The sequence below is a fragment of the Leptonotus elevatus genome, chromosome 4, assembly GCF_054856555.1.
Source record: "Leptonotus elevatus isolate MCC_2025b chromosome 4, RoL_Lele_1.0, whole genome shotgun sequence".
Taxonomy (NCBI): domain Eukaryota; kingdom Metazoa; phylum Chordata; class Actinopteri; order Syngnathiformes; family Syngnathidae; genus Leptonotus; species Leptonotus elevatus.
This window is the reverse complement of record NC_141242.1, coordinates 21,431,080-21,446,890: the sequence shown is the minus strand read 5'-3', so window position 1 is coordinate 21,446,890 and position 15,811 is coordinate 21,431,080. Positions and strand designations below refer to the sequence as shown.

Sequence of the window (15,811 nt, the reverse complement as noted above, 5' to 3'; positions counted from 1 at the left end):
ATTCTACAAAGCTTGCTGATTAGCTGATCATTAGATTCAGCTGTGTTGCAGGAGGGAAACATGGAAAACAGTCTGGATAGGGGCTTTCGAGGACCGAACTTGAGCACCCCTGCTTTAGCCCAAGCGTCACCAACTCCAGTCTTCGAGGGCCCCTATCCTGCATGTTTTCGATGTTTCCCTCCTCCAACATAACAGATACAACTAATCAGCTCATCAGCAAGCTCCGCTGAAGCCTGATAGTAATACTAACCATTTGAATCAGGTGTGTTGGAGGAAGGAAACCTCTAGAATAGATATAGACTGATATGTCAGGGCCGATACCGATGCTGATTATTAGAAGTCAAGGAGGCCGATAACCGATGTTTGAACTCGATTTTCATTTTCAGTAAAACGGGAGGGGGGGGGGGGGGGGGGTATTGGCTTCAAAATGTTCTAAAGTATAAATGCCAATCTTGACTTTGTTGTAGTGTCTTAAATCATTAACGCTAATTGAACAACTTTTCAAAATGTAAGTTTTTTTTTTTTCAAGTCGTAGACAATATACTTCATTTTAAATTTAAAAAAAAATTGTTCAGAGAGCTCCCAAGGTTATCAGTACATTTTAAAAAGTTAAATGGAAAATAAATGAATAAATAATAGGGAAAATGTTTGGCCGAAACCGAAAACCGAAATGGCGGAAAAAAAAAATGCCAATTTTTACTATCATTGCATTTATTATAATTAGTTAAAATTATAATATTATTATAAAATACAGGGCTTAAAGTACTCCGGCACAGTGCCAGATTTCCGGCGTAAGAGCCACCAGCGCAATGACAAATCCAGCGAAGTAAACGGCAGTCTTATCGATGTGATGATTTGCACACTTGATGCTGACAGCCGGACACAGTTGCCGTTCCTAGAGATCAGTTTAATAAATTTACCGAGCTCACTCAAAGACCAAAAACAACTCAACTCGGAATTTCATTTCATACAAAGTGCTGTACATGGAGTAAAAATCAGTCATGGAATAAAGCCGGGTAAAACAAAAATAACACCAAATACATTAATAAATATCTTAAGTTGGTAAATGAATAAGTCAATAAAATAACACAAGTAGGTAAGTAAATAAATTAATACTAAAATACAGCAGGCACCATAAAACATTGAAACAATGATGAGTCTCATGCCAAGTCAAACGCCAAAGAAAAAAGATGTGTTTTAAGAGTGGGTAGAAAGGGAGGTTGCCTAATATTTAAGGGAAGGTCATTCCAAAATCCCTCCAGGAGATATTTGTCAAAAATCTCCTGAACTTTCTACACAGGAAAATAATGTGCTGTTAAGCACAATTTAAGTAAAAAAAAAAAAGAAGTAGATTGTGTAGAAAAGAAAATTTCATATTTTTAATGTCTTCTGTATTCATAATTGTTCTTTCACCATGCGAAAATATGTTTTTTTTTATCCAAATACCTGATTATGACACTCACCTTCGCGTTGGCTGTTTAATTCAAACATGCTTGCATTTATTTCGGTCATATTATTTCGGCTTTAATTTTATTAAAAATTTTCGGTGGCACAATATTCGGTGCATCACTAATAAATACCATAGCTGGGGTTTTCTTTCAATTAAAAAAACCCTGAAATCTTAAACCTTCTTTGTATTAATGCCGAACAAAAACAAATGGCTCATAATGTTCCCAGGGTCAGCAGCATCCCTTATAAAGTTAACAATTTTTTTTAATAAATAGTTCCCTGAGATTAAAATGGTTTTAGATTTACCTTTGACACCGATATTCATCAAAATGCCCAATATCTGCGCCAATATCCCTACTCTCAACCATGCAGTATTAGGGACCCTCAGTCCTGCATGCGATAAGCGGTAGAAAATGAAAAAATAATATATTTTTTCTCATTATTGCTATACTGCATGTAGAGTTATTAAAAAAAAATAAACATGCCCTTTGTGGTTTTGGCTTTCGTCTGCATGTAAATGGTGTTTCGGGGCACGCAAAATTGGCTTTCTGAATTGGCCAAGATGAATGCTTTTCAATAATTTACTCCATTCTATTTTAGTCATCTTCCAGCTAAGACGAGTCCCCGGATGTCAGAGAGGCACCATGACAACGTTGTTCCTGATTATCCCCCTAACAACAGAATCAGTGCAAGGGAGGCTGTCAGAACCATCAACACTGCCTCAGGTGCCACACACACGCACACACACTGCAGCACTTCTTTATATTTTATGGCTGGTTCCATCCATCATGTGCTTGTATGATTACCTTCACACCCACAATCATTAGGCGGCGGATGCTCTACTGGCACTCAGCCGTTTATCATCCACTTAACTCAGAAGCACACATGATTCCGTGTCATAGGCCATGCCAGATGACATTACATCATCATCAAGATAAGAGTAACCACAACTCCAACATTTTCTTTGTTATTTCAAACAATATTGTGTAGGCTCAGCATCCGTGAATTTTTGCTGTGTGATAACACATTTATAATGCCCAGAATTGACTTTAAATTGAACAAATTAAAAGAGCCATTTAGCTCCTGACTTGTTCCATTTTCAAAAAGCCTCTGACGCACTGGGCCATCTGGCCGGAGTGAGCCTCGGTGGCCTTCACTGTGGCAACGGTCAACCCACGTTGTCTGCTTGCGTACTTGACTGAACGTGATTTTTTGTGATAGAGCCAATTATTTGGATAAATCTTCAAATAATGTATTCTGTGTATAAGGATGAGGATGTGAGCAGTTCCGGGAAGTTGTGATGATTATTCACACCAAACCTGAACACCTTGGTTGATTGGTGTAGAAGTTGTTCAACAGGAAGTTGTAGCATTTACTTTTTTGGGTGACAAATACAGACTGCTGCCACCCTGGTAGGAAAGTTACCTTTTATCACTCAAGCGCACAATATTTCAGAACGCTGACCCATCCTTGGTTGTGGTTGTACCAAATAATTAGGTTAAGCTGCTTCTTTAGAGACAAATTATGCAATGTTTTCACAATTTTAAATATTTCCCATGTGTCTCAATAACATCAAAATCATCATCAAAATGCCATCCTTTTTGTATTAAGTATAATTTCAATATTCTTTTTCATAAATCACTCAAAGCAGCTCATTTGATAGGGCGGGCCCCTACATTTGAGCAGGTATATGAAATATCAAATGACCAGCCCTAAACCCGCCACACACGCTTCCAATGGCAAGTATATATTTTGTTAACATCTTGGCTAAGACTGGCTGTACTTTGGCGCTAAATGTAAGCAAGCAACTGCAAACGGCAAAACAAATGTGAGCAGCTGCAAGACAGCATTGATTATTTTCCCTTGGGGGAGTAAGCACAATGCTGCTGAAATACACTTTGTCAATTACTGTGCGGATTGCGTATGCGCCGTGAACGGCAATCTCAAGAACTCAACACGCACAACCCTTCAGCTTCACTAAGCAATTAAGAAAATGCAAAAAATAAAAAATAAATAAAACATCAGATGCTAATGCTGTTAGCTAGTACTCATTTGTGCATCAAGTAAGTGAATCCCAGTGCAGCCCTGCTTTCCTTTTGAATTTGACACTATATGTTTTATCCTAAATGAATGGTGACTTGACCAAAACCACTGCTGGCTAATTTTACCATATAACTCCATAAAGCATGTGCCTTTAAACATTATATTGCAATTTCACTCAAGAAGATAGCAAATGACTGCCAAATGACTTCAGCCTGACATGGCTTAAATCAAATACTTCCTCATCCCCATGTTGGCTACGAAGAACAAACATTGGAGTAAGTGTCAGTTTTTAGAAGCTGACACAGTTATCACTGTAAGTTAATGTAATTTTATGCTAACAATGCAGCTGTGCTCACCCTAGCTGGCTTCCATACTGTAGTCCATTGGCCGGACTGTAGTGGAACTAGAACTTTAACCAGCACTCCAGAGACACCAACTATTTACAAGACAATAAAAAATTGGGCACAACAGATTAATAGGCCTGCAGATTAAATCAGCCAATTATAGCCCTCCTAATATTTGCGACAACAACAAAAACTGCAAATTTGCCAATTGTTTCCACCCCCAGCATGTATCCTAGCAACTGACAATAATGTACACAAATAGCCAATAACTGATAGTGATATACACTTAGCATAATAGATCATGTCATAACTTTCATTCCTTCAATATGTATACATACTGTATGTGTTTATTATATCAAAACAAAAAGCACCTACCTTTAACACAAACACACACATATGACAAGGATTTACATCTTTGTAACTTCGGAATTAGACACATGCAATGCATTTTGGGAATTGAGTGGCTTGAGCGTCATTACATTACATTAAGTTGTTTTATGTATTATTGTTTTTTTTTTTTATTAATCACTTATCTGTATTTTACTGTCAAACCTAAAAAAAATCCATATCAGAACCTAATAAAAATGCACTTTTCCATAATATATCCTTTAAAGTTGCTTTTTTGTGCTTTTTAACATCTTTTTAGCTGTGCTGATTAGTCCACATGGGGCACAAGAATGGCTATAAATCAAGGGAATAACTTCCGGTAAATAGATTGGGGCATCAAACTGAGAGAGCTTTTTTTATGCACATCCCAGAAGCTAAACAGAAATTCTGGCCACTCAGTTTGAGGACATGCAAGACTCTCTTCACACTTTCTCTTTCTAATTGCTCCTCTCTGCTATGAATAGTGCATTCAGAATTCTTCACATCACTTCACTATGTTCATATTTTGTTTTGTTTCAGCCTTATTCCTTATTTAAGTTTTGTCCTTGGAATTCTCTGCACATCACCCAGTATGGACAATGCGCATGATCTTTTACTTTTAAATACGTATTTATTTATTTATTGATCGATTGTCAAATTTATTTTTAAAAAAAATTTAGAATGTGATGCCATAAGCTTGGTTTATCTATTATTGGTAAGCGTCTCTCATTCTCTTTTTCTCCATCCTGACTGATCTTGCTGGAAAATATCTCAACATGATGCTGCCACCAACATGCTTCGCTCAAGGGCTAACATTGGCAGTTGACTGATGAGCAGTGCCACACCAAGAGTTCAGTCCTTGTCTAATCAGACAAGATTATTTTGTCTCTCGTGATCTTAAGGTGCCGTAAGGCATGCAGCCTTGTGCCTTTTTCAATGGATAGGCTTGCATGTGGCCACACTACAATATAGGCCTGATTTATGGATTTATTAAATTTACAACTTATAGAAGCCATCTCATCGAGACTTTCAAAGCAGCAATATATATATATATATATATACATATATATTATGGGTGTGAATTGCCTAGTACCTGGTGATTAAATTCGTATAACGATTCATAGGTCACGATTCGATTTGATACCGATTAATCCAGATACGAATCTATACATTGATTATTGCGGGGGTTTTTTTTAACTCAAATTTAGAAAATACTAATCAGTAAACTTGTACATGTACACTGTAAGATTTGTATGAAAATGTATTTATTTATCTGAAAATTCAGGCTTATAACTGAGCCACTGCATTTAACAAACAGGTTGCAGTCTGTTTCATGTTTGAACAGCACTGAAATAAAATATTAAGGCTTCATGTTCCATTAATCTTTCATGCTTAATGTGTAAATCCTAACCCTAAGTAAGATGTTTTGTTGAATATTCCCATAAAAAATTGATGGTTAAAAATCGATTCGGCCGCATACCGAATCGATTCGAGAATTGCGCGCTATAATATTGTGATATATTGGCGAATCAATTTTTTTCTAACACCCCTAATATGTCCATCCATCCATTTTCTGTACCGCTTGTCCTCACAAGGGTCGCGGGGGTTGCTGGAGCCTATCCCCTAATATATATATATATGTATTTATTTATTTATCTATTTATTTTTTCTCGAGCTTTCTTCAGATCTGTGGCTCAAGGCACTTCTGTCTCAGTGATCTATAGACAATTCCTTTGAGTTCATGCTTGGTTTGTGCTCTGACATGCACTGGCAACTGTGGGACCTTACTGCATATAGACAAGTCTGTACCTTTCCAAAGCATGTCCACTCAATTTAAAGTACCAGAGGTGGACTCAAGTTAAACCGTAGAAACATCTGAAGGATTGTCAGTGGAATCATCATATAGGTCAGTTGCTTATTGATTTTCATGGCAAATGCTGTGAATATGTCCACCATGTCTTTTCATATAAGATGAACAACACAGACGTTATAGTTTCCTAATCTCTGTGGTGTAAATACTGTATGTCCTTATAGGAGAGTTCTTTATAAAGTTATTATTGCTTTAGCAATTGATCAATATGGCAAATATTAAAGCTCTCAGGTTTAATGAGGTGTGATCTTTCCACAGTGGTCACAATGTAACATTGCGCTTGCGCAGTTAATGTGCAGCAAAGGAATCATCAATGTTACGTCTGTCAACACTGAAGTCCAGACATTGTCATGACTCGTTATCACTTACTTTACGACAACAGTTCAAGGCAGATCCGTCTTTGCACCAACTAGTGTGTAAAACACAAGTTCTGTTCATAAAAGTTACTTGCTCACCAGTATGTTATGAAGCAAGCGCACAGTAGTGCCTACAAATCATATTTTTATTATTGGGAGTCTGTACAGTGATGTTCCTCATTTCCCTCCAACAACAATGTTGCAGCACACAATGAAAGAACAGAGCATTTACTTCTACAATTTGTCAAATACACTTCACATAAACGACAAACTGTTTATATTAAATTGTGATTGTGCTGCCCACTGAGATTGGTAGGACTGTAAAATGGGGAAAGGGAAATGAGAATCTAGTTAAAATGTCAATAAATCTGCTTTATACAGTACATAGAAGTGTGCAGTCCTCACAAAGAAATCATTGATGAGAAATAGGGCTGTGCATGAATCGGTGGTGACTCAAATTGAGTTGTGAATTGGCCACTGAAAACGAACGCTGAACCAGATTTATTTCCATTAGAGTCAAAACTGTTCATAGCATAAAGTCATCAGAGAGGAATGTTTGGACGACTTGTCTACCTATGTCTGCTGTATCTACGTGGGGAGTGCATACACAGGAAGCAACAGGAATATTTTCCCAGCTAACACCGTGCTAGCAACAAGCGAAAGGGAATTTGCAAAGTTGAGTGATAAACTAGCTTTGTGGCTAGGATGAGGCTAGCAGCAACAGACATGGATTTAGAATGGCACCAAAGAGAATAAACATCCTTTGTTCTGCTGTTGGCCAGGGTACGGCGTGGGATCCTGGAGGTTAATTTAAAAAAAGAAGTTATTTTTAACTAAAAAGTTTAACCTTTCCGCGTGTAGATACACCGTGTCAATGCACCGGTGTAGGTTACACTCCAAAACCTTTCAATGAAGTGAATATGGCTTTGTAAACAAAGGATCAAGATAAAGTGCATTCCATTTACAATTTTGATCAAATTAAATTTTTCATTTGTTGGACAATGACGGCAGGTCCATTGACTAACACTTTCGAGTTTATCATTCGGTCACTAATGTCAATACGAATAGTGAATGCGGATTACTGACATGAAATCTGACCCCAGTTTCCTCTAGGTAAACACCAATCACCGAAAGTTTAAAGATTTGTCTAAAATTATGACAGTTAAGAACTTGAAACGAACAAATAGTGATTTCAACCCTGACCTCACTTGGACATGTTGTATTAGACACAATATGGATGGATTATTGATTGATGCTGTATAATAAATCATGTGGAAAGTCAATTCCCTTTATGTTGTTTATATTTCAGATTTATTGGTTTGTGAGTCTTGTATAAAAACCTTTGCTAACACAATGTCAGTGACGGTATTTTATTTACAACATGACAAAAGTCCACGACCCTATTGAAGATAAGCGGTTCTAGCAATGGATGGATGGACATGACAACACAAGGATTCTCTGTTTATTACGCTATAGTCCCAAGTGTGACAGTATACCTTCTGAAGTTATTGATAATCCTACCCTTGGGGGAAAATGAGACATCTTTTCTTTGATGTTTGTCTTGCCTTTAAATTACCCACTCCTGGAAATGTGTTTGGCCCTTGACCCTCACACCGGCACGATGGTGTTCATATAGCGACTGTATGTGTGTGAGATGAGCCACACCATTGACAGTAACATAAAGGTCCAGTTTTACAGCACCAAAATTCTATTACAAGGACAAATTTCTAGCCACTGCTAAACACTGTACAGTATAGCTTTATAACTCAGTTCTACATTGACGGGGCATGTCAGAGCTGTTGAGGTCCTCAAGAAATGGCTGACATTGCCTCTCATCAATGACAAAACAATGGCACCACTTTAGACTCAGCAAAGACTACATGTTAGGATTACCTTACATAGCTAGGGCCCCTTACTAGCTGTTGCTAGCTCATAATTAGTAGGGGTCCCGAGAGATGGCTGTCGTTGGTCCATATCAACGATACAAATGGCAAACCCCTTTCAACACTGCGATGGCACGTCAAGCCTCAGGAATCTATCTCCCTAATGGGGCCCCCTACTCGCAAGCTTGCTGTCAAACACACAGACAAGTGAATAAATTAAACGGATCCCTGATGCCAGGCAAAAAGAAAGAAAAAAAACCAAGAAGATAAAGAGAAAAAAATGTCTTTGTGGGAATGTGTACCTGTTACATGAGAAAAATAAGGAGGTTAGTTGTTCTCAGTCCCACCAAGCATCTTGAAAGTTTACTGTACATTATTAGCTAACATTAGTAAAACAACAGACCAGCTAATAAACTAGTTAAGACATAACATTGCAAAATACTTTGTGTTCGGGTGTTTTTAACATGTTTTTCATCAGGCATGTTATTCAATTGCAAAGAAATACCTTAAATAACTATTTTATATATTAGCTCATTTGCTCAAAAAAATGTATAGTCTAAATATCTTCTATTTTAAATGTTTTAAGTGTCCTAAAGAGGTATTTTTATGTTTTTTTATGCTAGAACATACAGAAGGCTTTGATGCAGCCTCTCAACTGCAAAGAATGGTTGGAAAAAATGGTAGTTATGACACAAACGGCCAGCAGGTGGCAGCAAATGAAAAGAGATCATCCAGGGCCATGTTGAAAAAAAAAACTAATTTACTCACAATTCTAAATAGATTTGTGAATAATAATGAAAGTTAGCTATATTCTAATGCTAATTGATGCAAAACGGAAACAGATAGAAATATACTTTTTGCGCCTGATGAAAGACGAGACTCAAATCTTTCTTTTGGTCGGTTCCATGTTCTTATAGCAATAGAACACAATATTCTGTCGGCCTTGCAAAATCTGTTAAAATCCAGTAAAACAGCCGGGAGTGAAGGGGATTGCTTCTGCGAAAATGGCTGGGAGTGAATGAGTTAAAACATTGTTTCTCAGCTCCTGTCCTCGAGTACCCCTATCCAGCTTGTTTTCCATGTCTCCCCAGCCAACACAGCTGAAGATCATTATCAGGCTTCATGCAGAGCTTGGCTGATTAGCTGTGTTGCTTGTGGGAGACATGGAAAACAGGCTGTAAAGGGGTACTCGAGGACCAGGGTTGAGAACCACTTTTGAAGTTAAAATGTCAGATGAGTACATATTTTTCTTGACTCTGCCTGTGACAATTACATTTTCTAATACATTTCATGCTTATCGTTGATGATTTGGCAGGGACTTCACACTTGTCTGCTACCCTATTTCCGTTGTGCAAAAGTGGGCAGCTGCAGGTGATGTAATGAGGTTTCATTTTGCCATTCGCCACATGAATGGCTTTTCACCCTCAGTTATCTCAATATTAGTTGCAGAGAACACACCTTGAATGCAACATCTGGATATTTAAATGACTGTGGTTGCCATTGTGAAGTCATTATCAAATGACAAATACTCTTAATGTTGATCTGACGTACTGCAGTTTTGTTTGTATCTTTTGCTGATCACATTTTTTATTTCAACCAAAATACTCCTCCACCTGCTCAGACAATTAAAATAATGTGTGTTATTAAGCGTGAGAATCTCCTGTCATCTCATGCCTCGATTCTGTAAAAAAATAAAAATAAAAAATGCCATTAATAGATATGGACGCTTGTCAAGCATCTTTAATTTTGCATGAACGTGGTATTATCCTGCACAGTATGATATGGCACGGACCTATTTCTGCCCTGCACCATATGCACCACGTTTGTCTCCCAATGCTGACATTTTTGGTTTAATTTAACATCATTGTATTAATGACATTTAGAAATCGATCAAATGTATCATCAAGACGCATATGTTCATACAATGCTTATTTATTTCTCCTAACCTTCTATAAAACATGTTTAGCCCATCGATTATGACAGTGTACATTTAACATTTAACAACACACAAAAAAAATGCAGCTCTTTAGGTTATGAGAAAAACATGCAACATTCATTATTCAAAACGTACATAGATGGAGGAATCAATCCCATATTTTCCCTCACTGTGTATTGTCTTGTCTTGTTTCTTGCACATAGGAGCACAGAATGCCATCCCTTTGTGCTCGTGATATAGCTACTCTACAGTAGGAGGTGTGTAAGTTGATGAGGAGAAAGATAAACATGCCAGGCAGTGCAATTGCTGTGGAGTGCAGATGAATTGGCTAAGGATCAAAAAATGAGAACGATGAGAAGTGGGGGAAAGAGAATCGAAGAGCTAAAAATATCTCTCGCTTACTCCAGGTTGAGCAGCCACTTGCTGTATTGTATTTCTGTGCAATGGCTTACTGCATCACGACATTATCACTTTTTTGTTTTAAATCAGCTGCATTTAATTGTTCAGGGTTTTCCCAGCACATGGGGACGTAAGTCCTGTTTGGGCACGTTGTCCGTACGTCTGTGTGTGTGCTTGTACACACGTGATAATTCGTTTTATTAACATGAGCAACGAACAATGTTCTAATCGTGCTGGCCGCACTTGCTCTAAGATTTACAACTAATCTAGCTTTAAGCTGTATATTATTCATTAATCAACACTAGCCTATGTAGAAGTAACCCACAACAGTCCAGGCATATTAGAGGTACAGGTGTTGCAGCTGACCAACTCTAATCAACTGAAGCTGCTCCACACACTGGAGAAGTTGTTTGCGCTGTTGCACGCACTGCTGATATTGTCATTGATATGCATGAGAACTCTTCTTATTTTGTTCTTTGAACTGTACATAAAGCACAGATAAAGAAATATTGGTCGGCTTGTCTTGGTGACAGTTGGCAGATTTTTTTCTACTATGCTTTATTGTACATTACATTTTTGCCATCAAGCTATTTGACATCTCCACTTTCCATACGCACTCATATGCTAAAGTACAACAAGCATTCAGTCACAACACAAATCCCTTTAAACGAGTTGCCCTTTGTGTTTTATAAGTGGTTGCTATGGAAACTAAAGAGGAGTAGACTATCCATTTAATATTTCAATGCTTTGCATAAGTTTACATAGAAATAATGACACTTTAATTGTGTGTGCTAAACAATCATTTATAAAAACGGTGTTAATAGACACACAATAGGAATAGTAGATCAGCAAGTGTACTTAACCACCATCCTGACCTCCTTATCATTTGGGCAAGTAAAAGTACCGGTATGTTAAAAAAAAAAGTTTCCTTTTCCTTTTTCATTTTTGCATGTTCTTTCTAAACAAATTACATTTTATTATTATTATTATAAATATGAAACCTTTATTTAACCAGGTTAGAGGACCAGGGCCGATTTTTTTTTTTTACAGTGTTCAGGAATGCAGCAATTTAAACATCAAGTACATGTCTATCACATGCAATACAATCACATCAACTATCCCGTATGAAAACTACAAATCATAAACAACACATAAAATCAGTAACACGTCAAAATAGTGTAAAATTATCAAATATGGCAAGAGTAGTTAGTGGTAGAGATCTCTGATATCTTTAGTTTGAACTGACCAGGGTGTGGAGTGAAGACCAAGTTTAGGACATTTGAGCTGAGGGTATCTTTACTCAATTGCTAAGATTGTTGCTATTTTGAACAGGACCAATCTTAGGACAAATGTATCTGGCCAAAATGTTCTCGTAACGCCATAATGTCACAATATCGAACTGGGATAGAGACTGCATATAAACAGATGTGTATGTGTGCTACAGAAAAGCACAACTTTAGTGTGTATAAGAAACCAACTGGGTGAATTTTGAACATGTACAGTATAAAAAATTAAGTACAGCTAAATTGAATGTTTGCATTTAAAAGCGTTTGTGAGTCAATGAGAGCATGCTGCAATCAAGTAAAAACCAAGCTTCAGGTTGCCTAACTGTATCTTTAAAATGTCACCGCACAGATCAAAGCGAGGCAGATGCGAAGACTGCTGTAGACTCTGGGGGAGGTGCCAAAATGCACCGTTAATATAATCATATTCAAACAAATAATTTTTATTAATTCTTATTTTTAAGTCAAATGGAAAAGAAAAGTAAATGAAAATGAATATAAATATTCAATTAAGTGAAGAGAACCAAAAGGATTTCATTTGAAATCAGCATTCCTGCCCAGGCAGAGCAGCGGCTTGCATCACCTGTGTAGAATTAACTCTTAATTGCAGCCCAGGTCAGTTGCTGTATATTTCTATATTTATGATGGTGGTCGTTGTACTTTATATGGTATATGATTCCACGATTGAGTAACACAATTAGAATCAGATTTTTAATATGAATAATATTTATTTTTTAACTAAAACTTAAAAGAACAGTGGCAGCCTTATTTGTTGTGGAGTAAACTCGAACCGTAGTAAATTTTAAGGATGTTATTAACATTAAAAATGTGTGTATTATGTTTCTGTTAATACTAGAACTGTCAAACGATAATTTTTTTAAAATCAGATTAATCACATCTTGGAATTTTGATCAATCACAATTAATCGCTTAATTAAAAAAGCTTTCTATCAACATTTATTTCCCATTTATTTAACATTTGCAAATATTTACAATAAATTGACCACTAACCATATACATTTAAAGCAATACTCAATATTACTACGAATGGTAATATGAAATACGACCTCCTTTGGCTGATTGGCAAATTTATTGACATGACTTCAGAGAGCTTCATTTAAAAAATGGCCCAAACTATCGAAAACACAGGGAAGAAGAAAAAATTGACGATGTAAAATGGTAAAAAGAGATCCTTTTGGTTTGTCCAATTAGACGTTGCAAAAGCCACTTGTGTGATTTGTTTGACTGTAATGAAATTATTGTGTGATGTTATCTTATAAATGAAAAGCGATGTAAAAAAAAAAAAGCTTCTTTTGTAACATATATAAATCGTTGATGAAGGGGGGCACAACATAAAATCTTGCCTAGGGTGCCACTATTGCAGCTAGGGCTGGGTTTTAAAAAATCGATATCGAATCGATATGACTTTTTATAGCCCAATAATTGATATTTTTAATACGCCCCCCCCCCCCTTCTCACGTCAGGGGGAAATTTTATATTCCAAAATGAAACCACGGAAATATGACCGAGACAGCACATACTCGCTGTTCGAGCGTTGTTCAAATCGGCCCTTCTGTTATTCAGAGTACCTCAAGAGGAGCCCAGTGTTTTTGCCACTTTTTTTTTTTTTTACATAGTGCTGTGGTTGTAATCGATTTCATTTATTATTTATTGTTTTCATCAGGTCATGTTCAATAAAACAAGCATGATTAAGGTAACTGAATTTTAAATATATATATATATATATTCATTCTAATGCACTAAGTTTCTATTATTTGTAGCATTAGTACTTCTGAGAATGTCTTCCATATAAAATTAAAATTGGTACTGCATGAAATCCTTAACTGAATCGAAAATCAATGTGAATCGAATCGGGCCCTTCTGAATCAAAACGAATCAATTTTGAAAATCTGACTCGATACCCAGCCTTTCTAAACCAATATCCAGACCTGCCTCATAGAAGGTGCACAGTTGCACTGATTTGAATATGACCGCATAGACCTGTTGTAAACATCAAGCTGCTGGCTGGCACACAATAAAAACATTCAATATGAATTAACTAAAAGTATGTTTTAATTGAGGAGAAAGTCAATAGGTGGCCTGCCCCTCTTAGCTATCTGCTCATTTTGAAAGCTATAATTCCTGACTCACTTTTATAATTGACTTCTATTCAAAGTCCATCAAGATGACCATTGGGCTTTAATGTCTGCGAGCCTCCATGGTTACAGGCTCTGGTTTAATTGATGAGTTTCTGTGTGTGCGTGTTGGTGTGGAGGAAGGTAACTGCTAATTGACTGGCTGTTAAAGCTTTTAATGAAGAGTAGGCAGTCAGCTCTCCAATTATCTGCGGGGAGCCATCAGGGGGGAAGAAAGTGGAAAGCTGCTCAGGAGAGAGCGTGAGGTGGTGGGTGGGAGCGGGTGATGAGTCCAAAGAAACACAAGCGTCACTCCAAAAAGCTGCAATGATGTTTTCTCAGTTTATTTGGTTTCCTAAAATTCATGAAAAACTGAAATTAGCAGTGTTGAGATTGGATTAGATTCAACTTTGTTGTCATTGCAATTGTCACAAGTATAAGGTAACGAAATATACACTGCCTCTAACCAGGGGTGCATAAGCAATTATGTGATGGCATGTATAGTATATAAAGCATGTAAGCCTGACTCGTTTTCAATTTTAATGCCTTGGAAAGTCTTCTGTATTATGGAAGCTCGCTGCAAAGCTGGTGCTGTAACGTGACTACACAAATGGCAGAGGAGCCAACAAGAACAGCTGAACTCTGTTTGCGGTTAATCAGAGCTTTTTAGTGCTGTCACTATCAAATATTTTTAGATTTGATTAATCTATTGATTATTCAATTGATTAATTGACTAATCAGATTCATTTTAATTTTGCATTACAATGTATTACAACAGCATGTTTCCCCCATTGCTGTTTATTAACCGGTCATTGGTGTTTATTTCGTACTTCGTATTCGTATTAGTGATTAAATAAAAAGGTAAGAGTAAAAACAGGTGTTTGCAAATGTCTTATTTTGATTAAACACAGAAGATGATCAGTCTTTTTTCATGAAGGACTACAAAAATCAGTGAACAATTACTGTTGATATGATGAAAATCAGAGGATTTGGACAATAAAAAAAAAATGGCTCCAAACAATACTCGATTATTGATTTAGTTGCCGATTAATTTGATAATCAATTAATCAATTAATTTTGACAGCTCTAGAGCCTCTATAGATGGTGGTCTTTTTTTATTTTATTTTTTATTTTTTTTAAATCCACTGGAAATAATCAGTATGTCAACATGGGTGTGTATTTATAAATATACGTACGGCCTATGAACATGCTATGACTATGATCATGGGCGACATGGTATGATAGCTACAGTATGATATCTAAGCAGCATCCAAAGTTGACTATGTAATGTATGATGCAAACTGCAATGAATGTATTGAGGGAGGTGAACAAAAGGTTATACAGGCCCATTCACTAAAGAAATACGTTATGACCCAAAACAGCACAATATCTTTTAAGAGACCTATTAAGCTTAAAAATAAAAAAATCATTACACTGTATTAAAAGCAAAATGTGTGTTGAAGAGAAATACATTTTGATTGTATCACACTGCTGTGTGATACAATGTTTTGGATTATCGCAAATCTAGCAGTGCATCCATCTCAGAATTTATTAATTTTTTGTGAGGAAAAAAAACAACACATTTTGCATGGTTCCCTAATAATGAGCTTGAAATGGGCAACTGTGATGATTTCCAGTGTTGTACTTTCAGGAATTTCCAATAGATTCATCAGATCACTGCCTAACTTGAAATGGCCACAACAGAAGGACATGACATGTTCATTTGCAAAGTGTTTTGCGTTTTTAGA

The 15,811-nt window shown here is 36.6% G+C and overlaps 1 protein-coding gene across 2 annotated transcripts in view; it reads left to right on the top strand.

Annotated features, from left to right (window-relative positions):
* The window catches only part of necab2 (N-terminal EF-hand calcium binding protein 2), a 121,718-nt gene that overhangs the window by 71,533 nt on the left and 34,374 nt on the right, over positions 1-15,811 (top strand). For both annotated transcript variants that reach the window (XR_015094637.1, XM_086074231.1), the window contains exon 7: positions 2,050-2,174. Coding sequence is in view for 1 of the 2 variants with exons in the window: in XM_086074231.1 (XP_085930357.1) it covers positions 2,050-2,174 (125 nt within the window). In the remaining variant the exon portion in view is untranslated. The remainder of the gene's footprint in view (positions 1-2,049; positions 2,175-15,811) is intronic.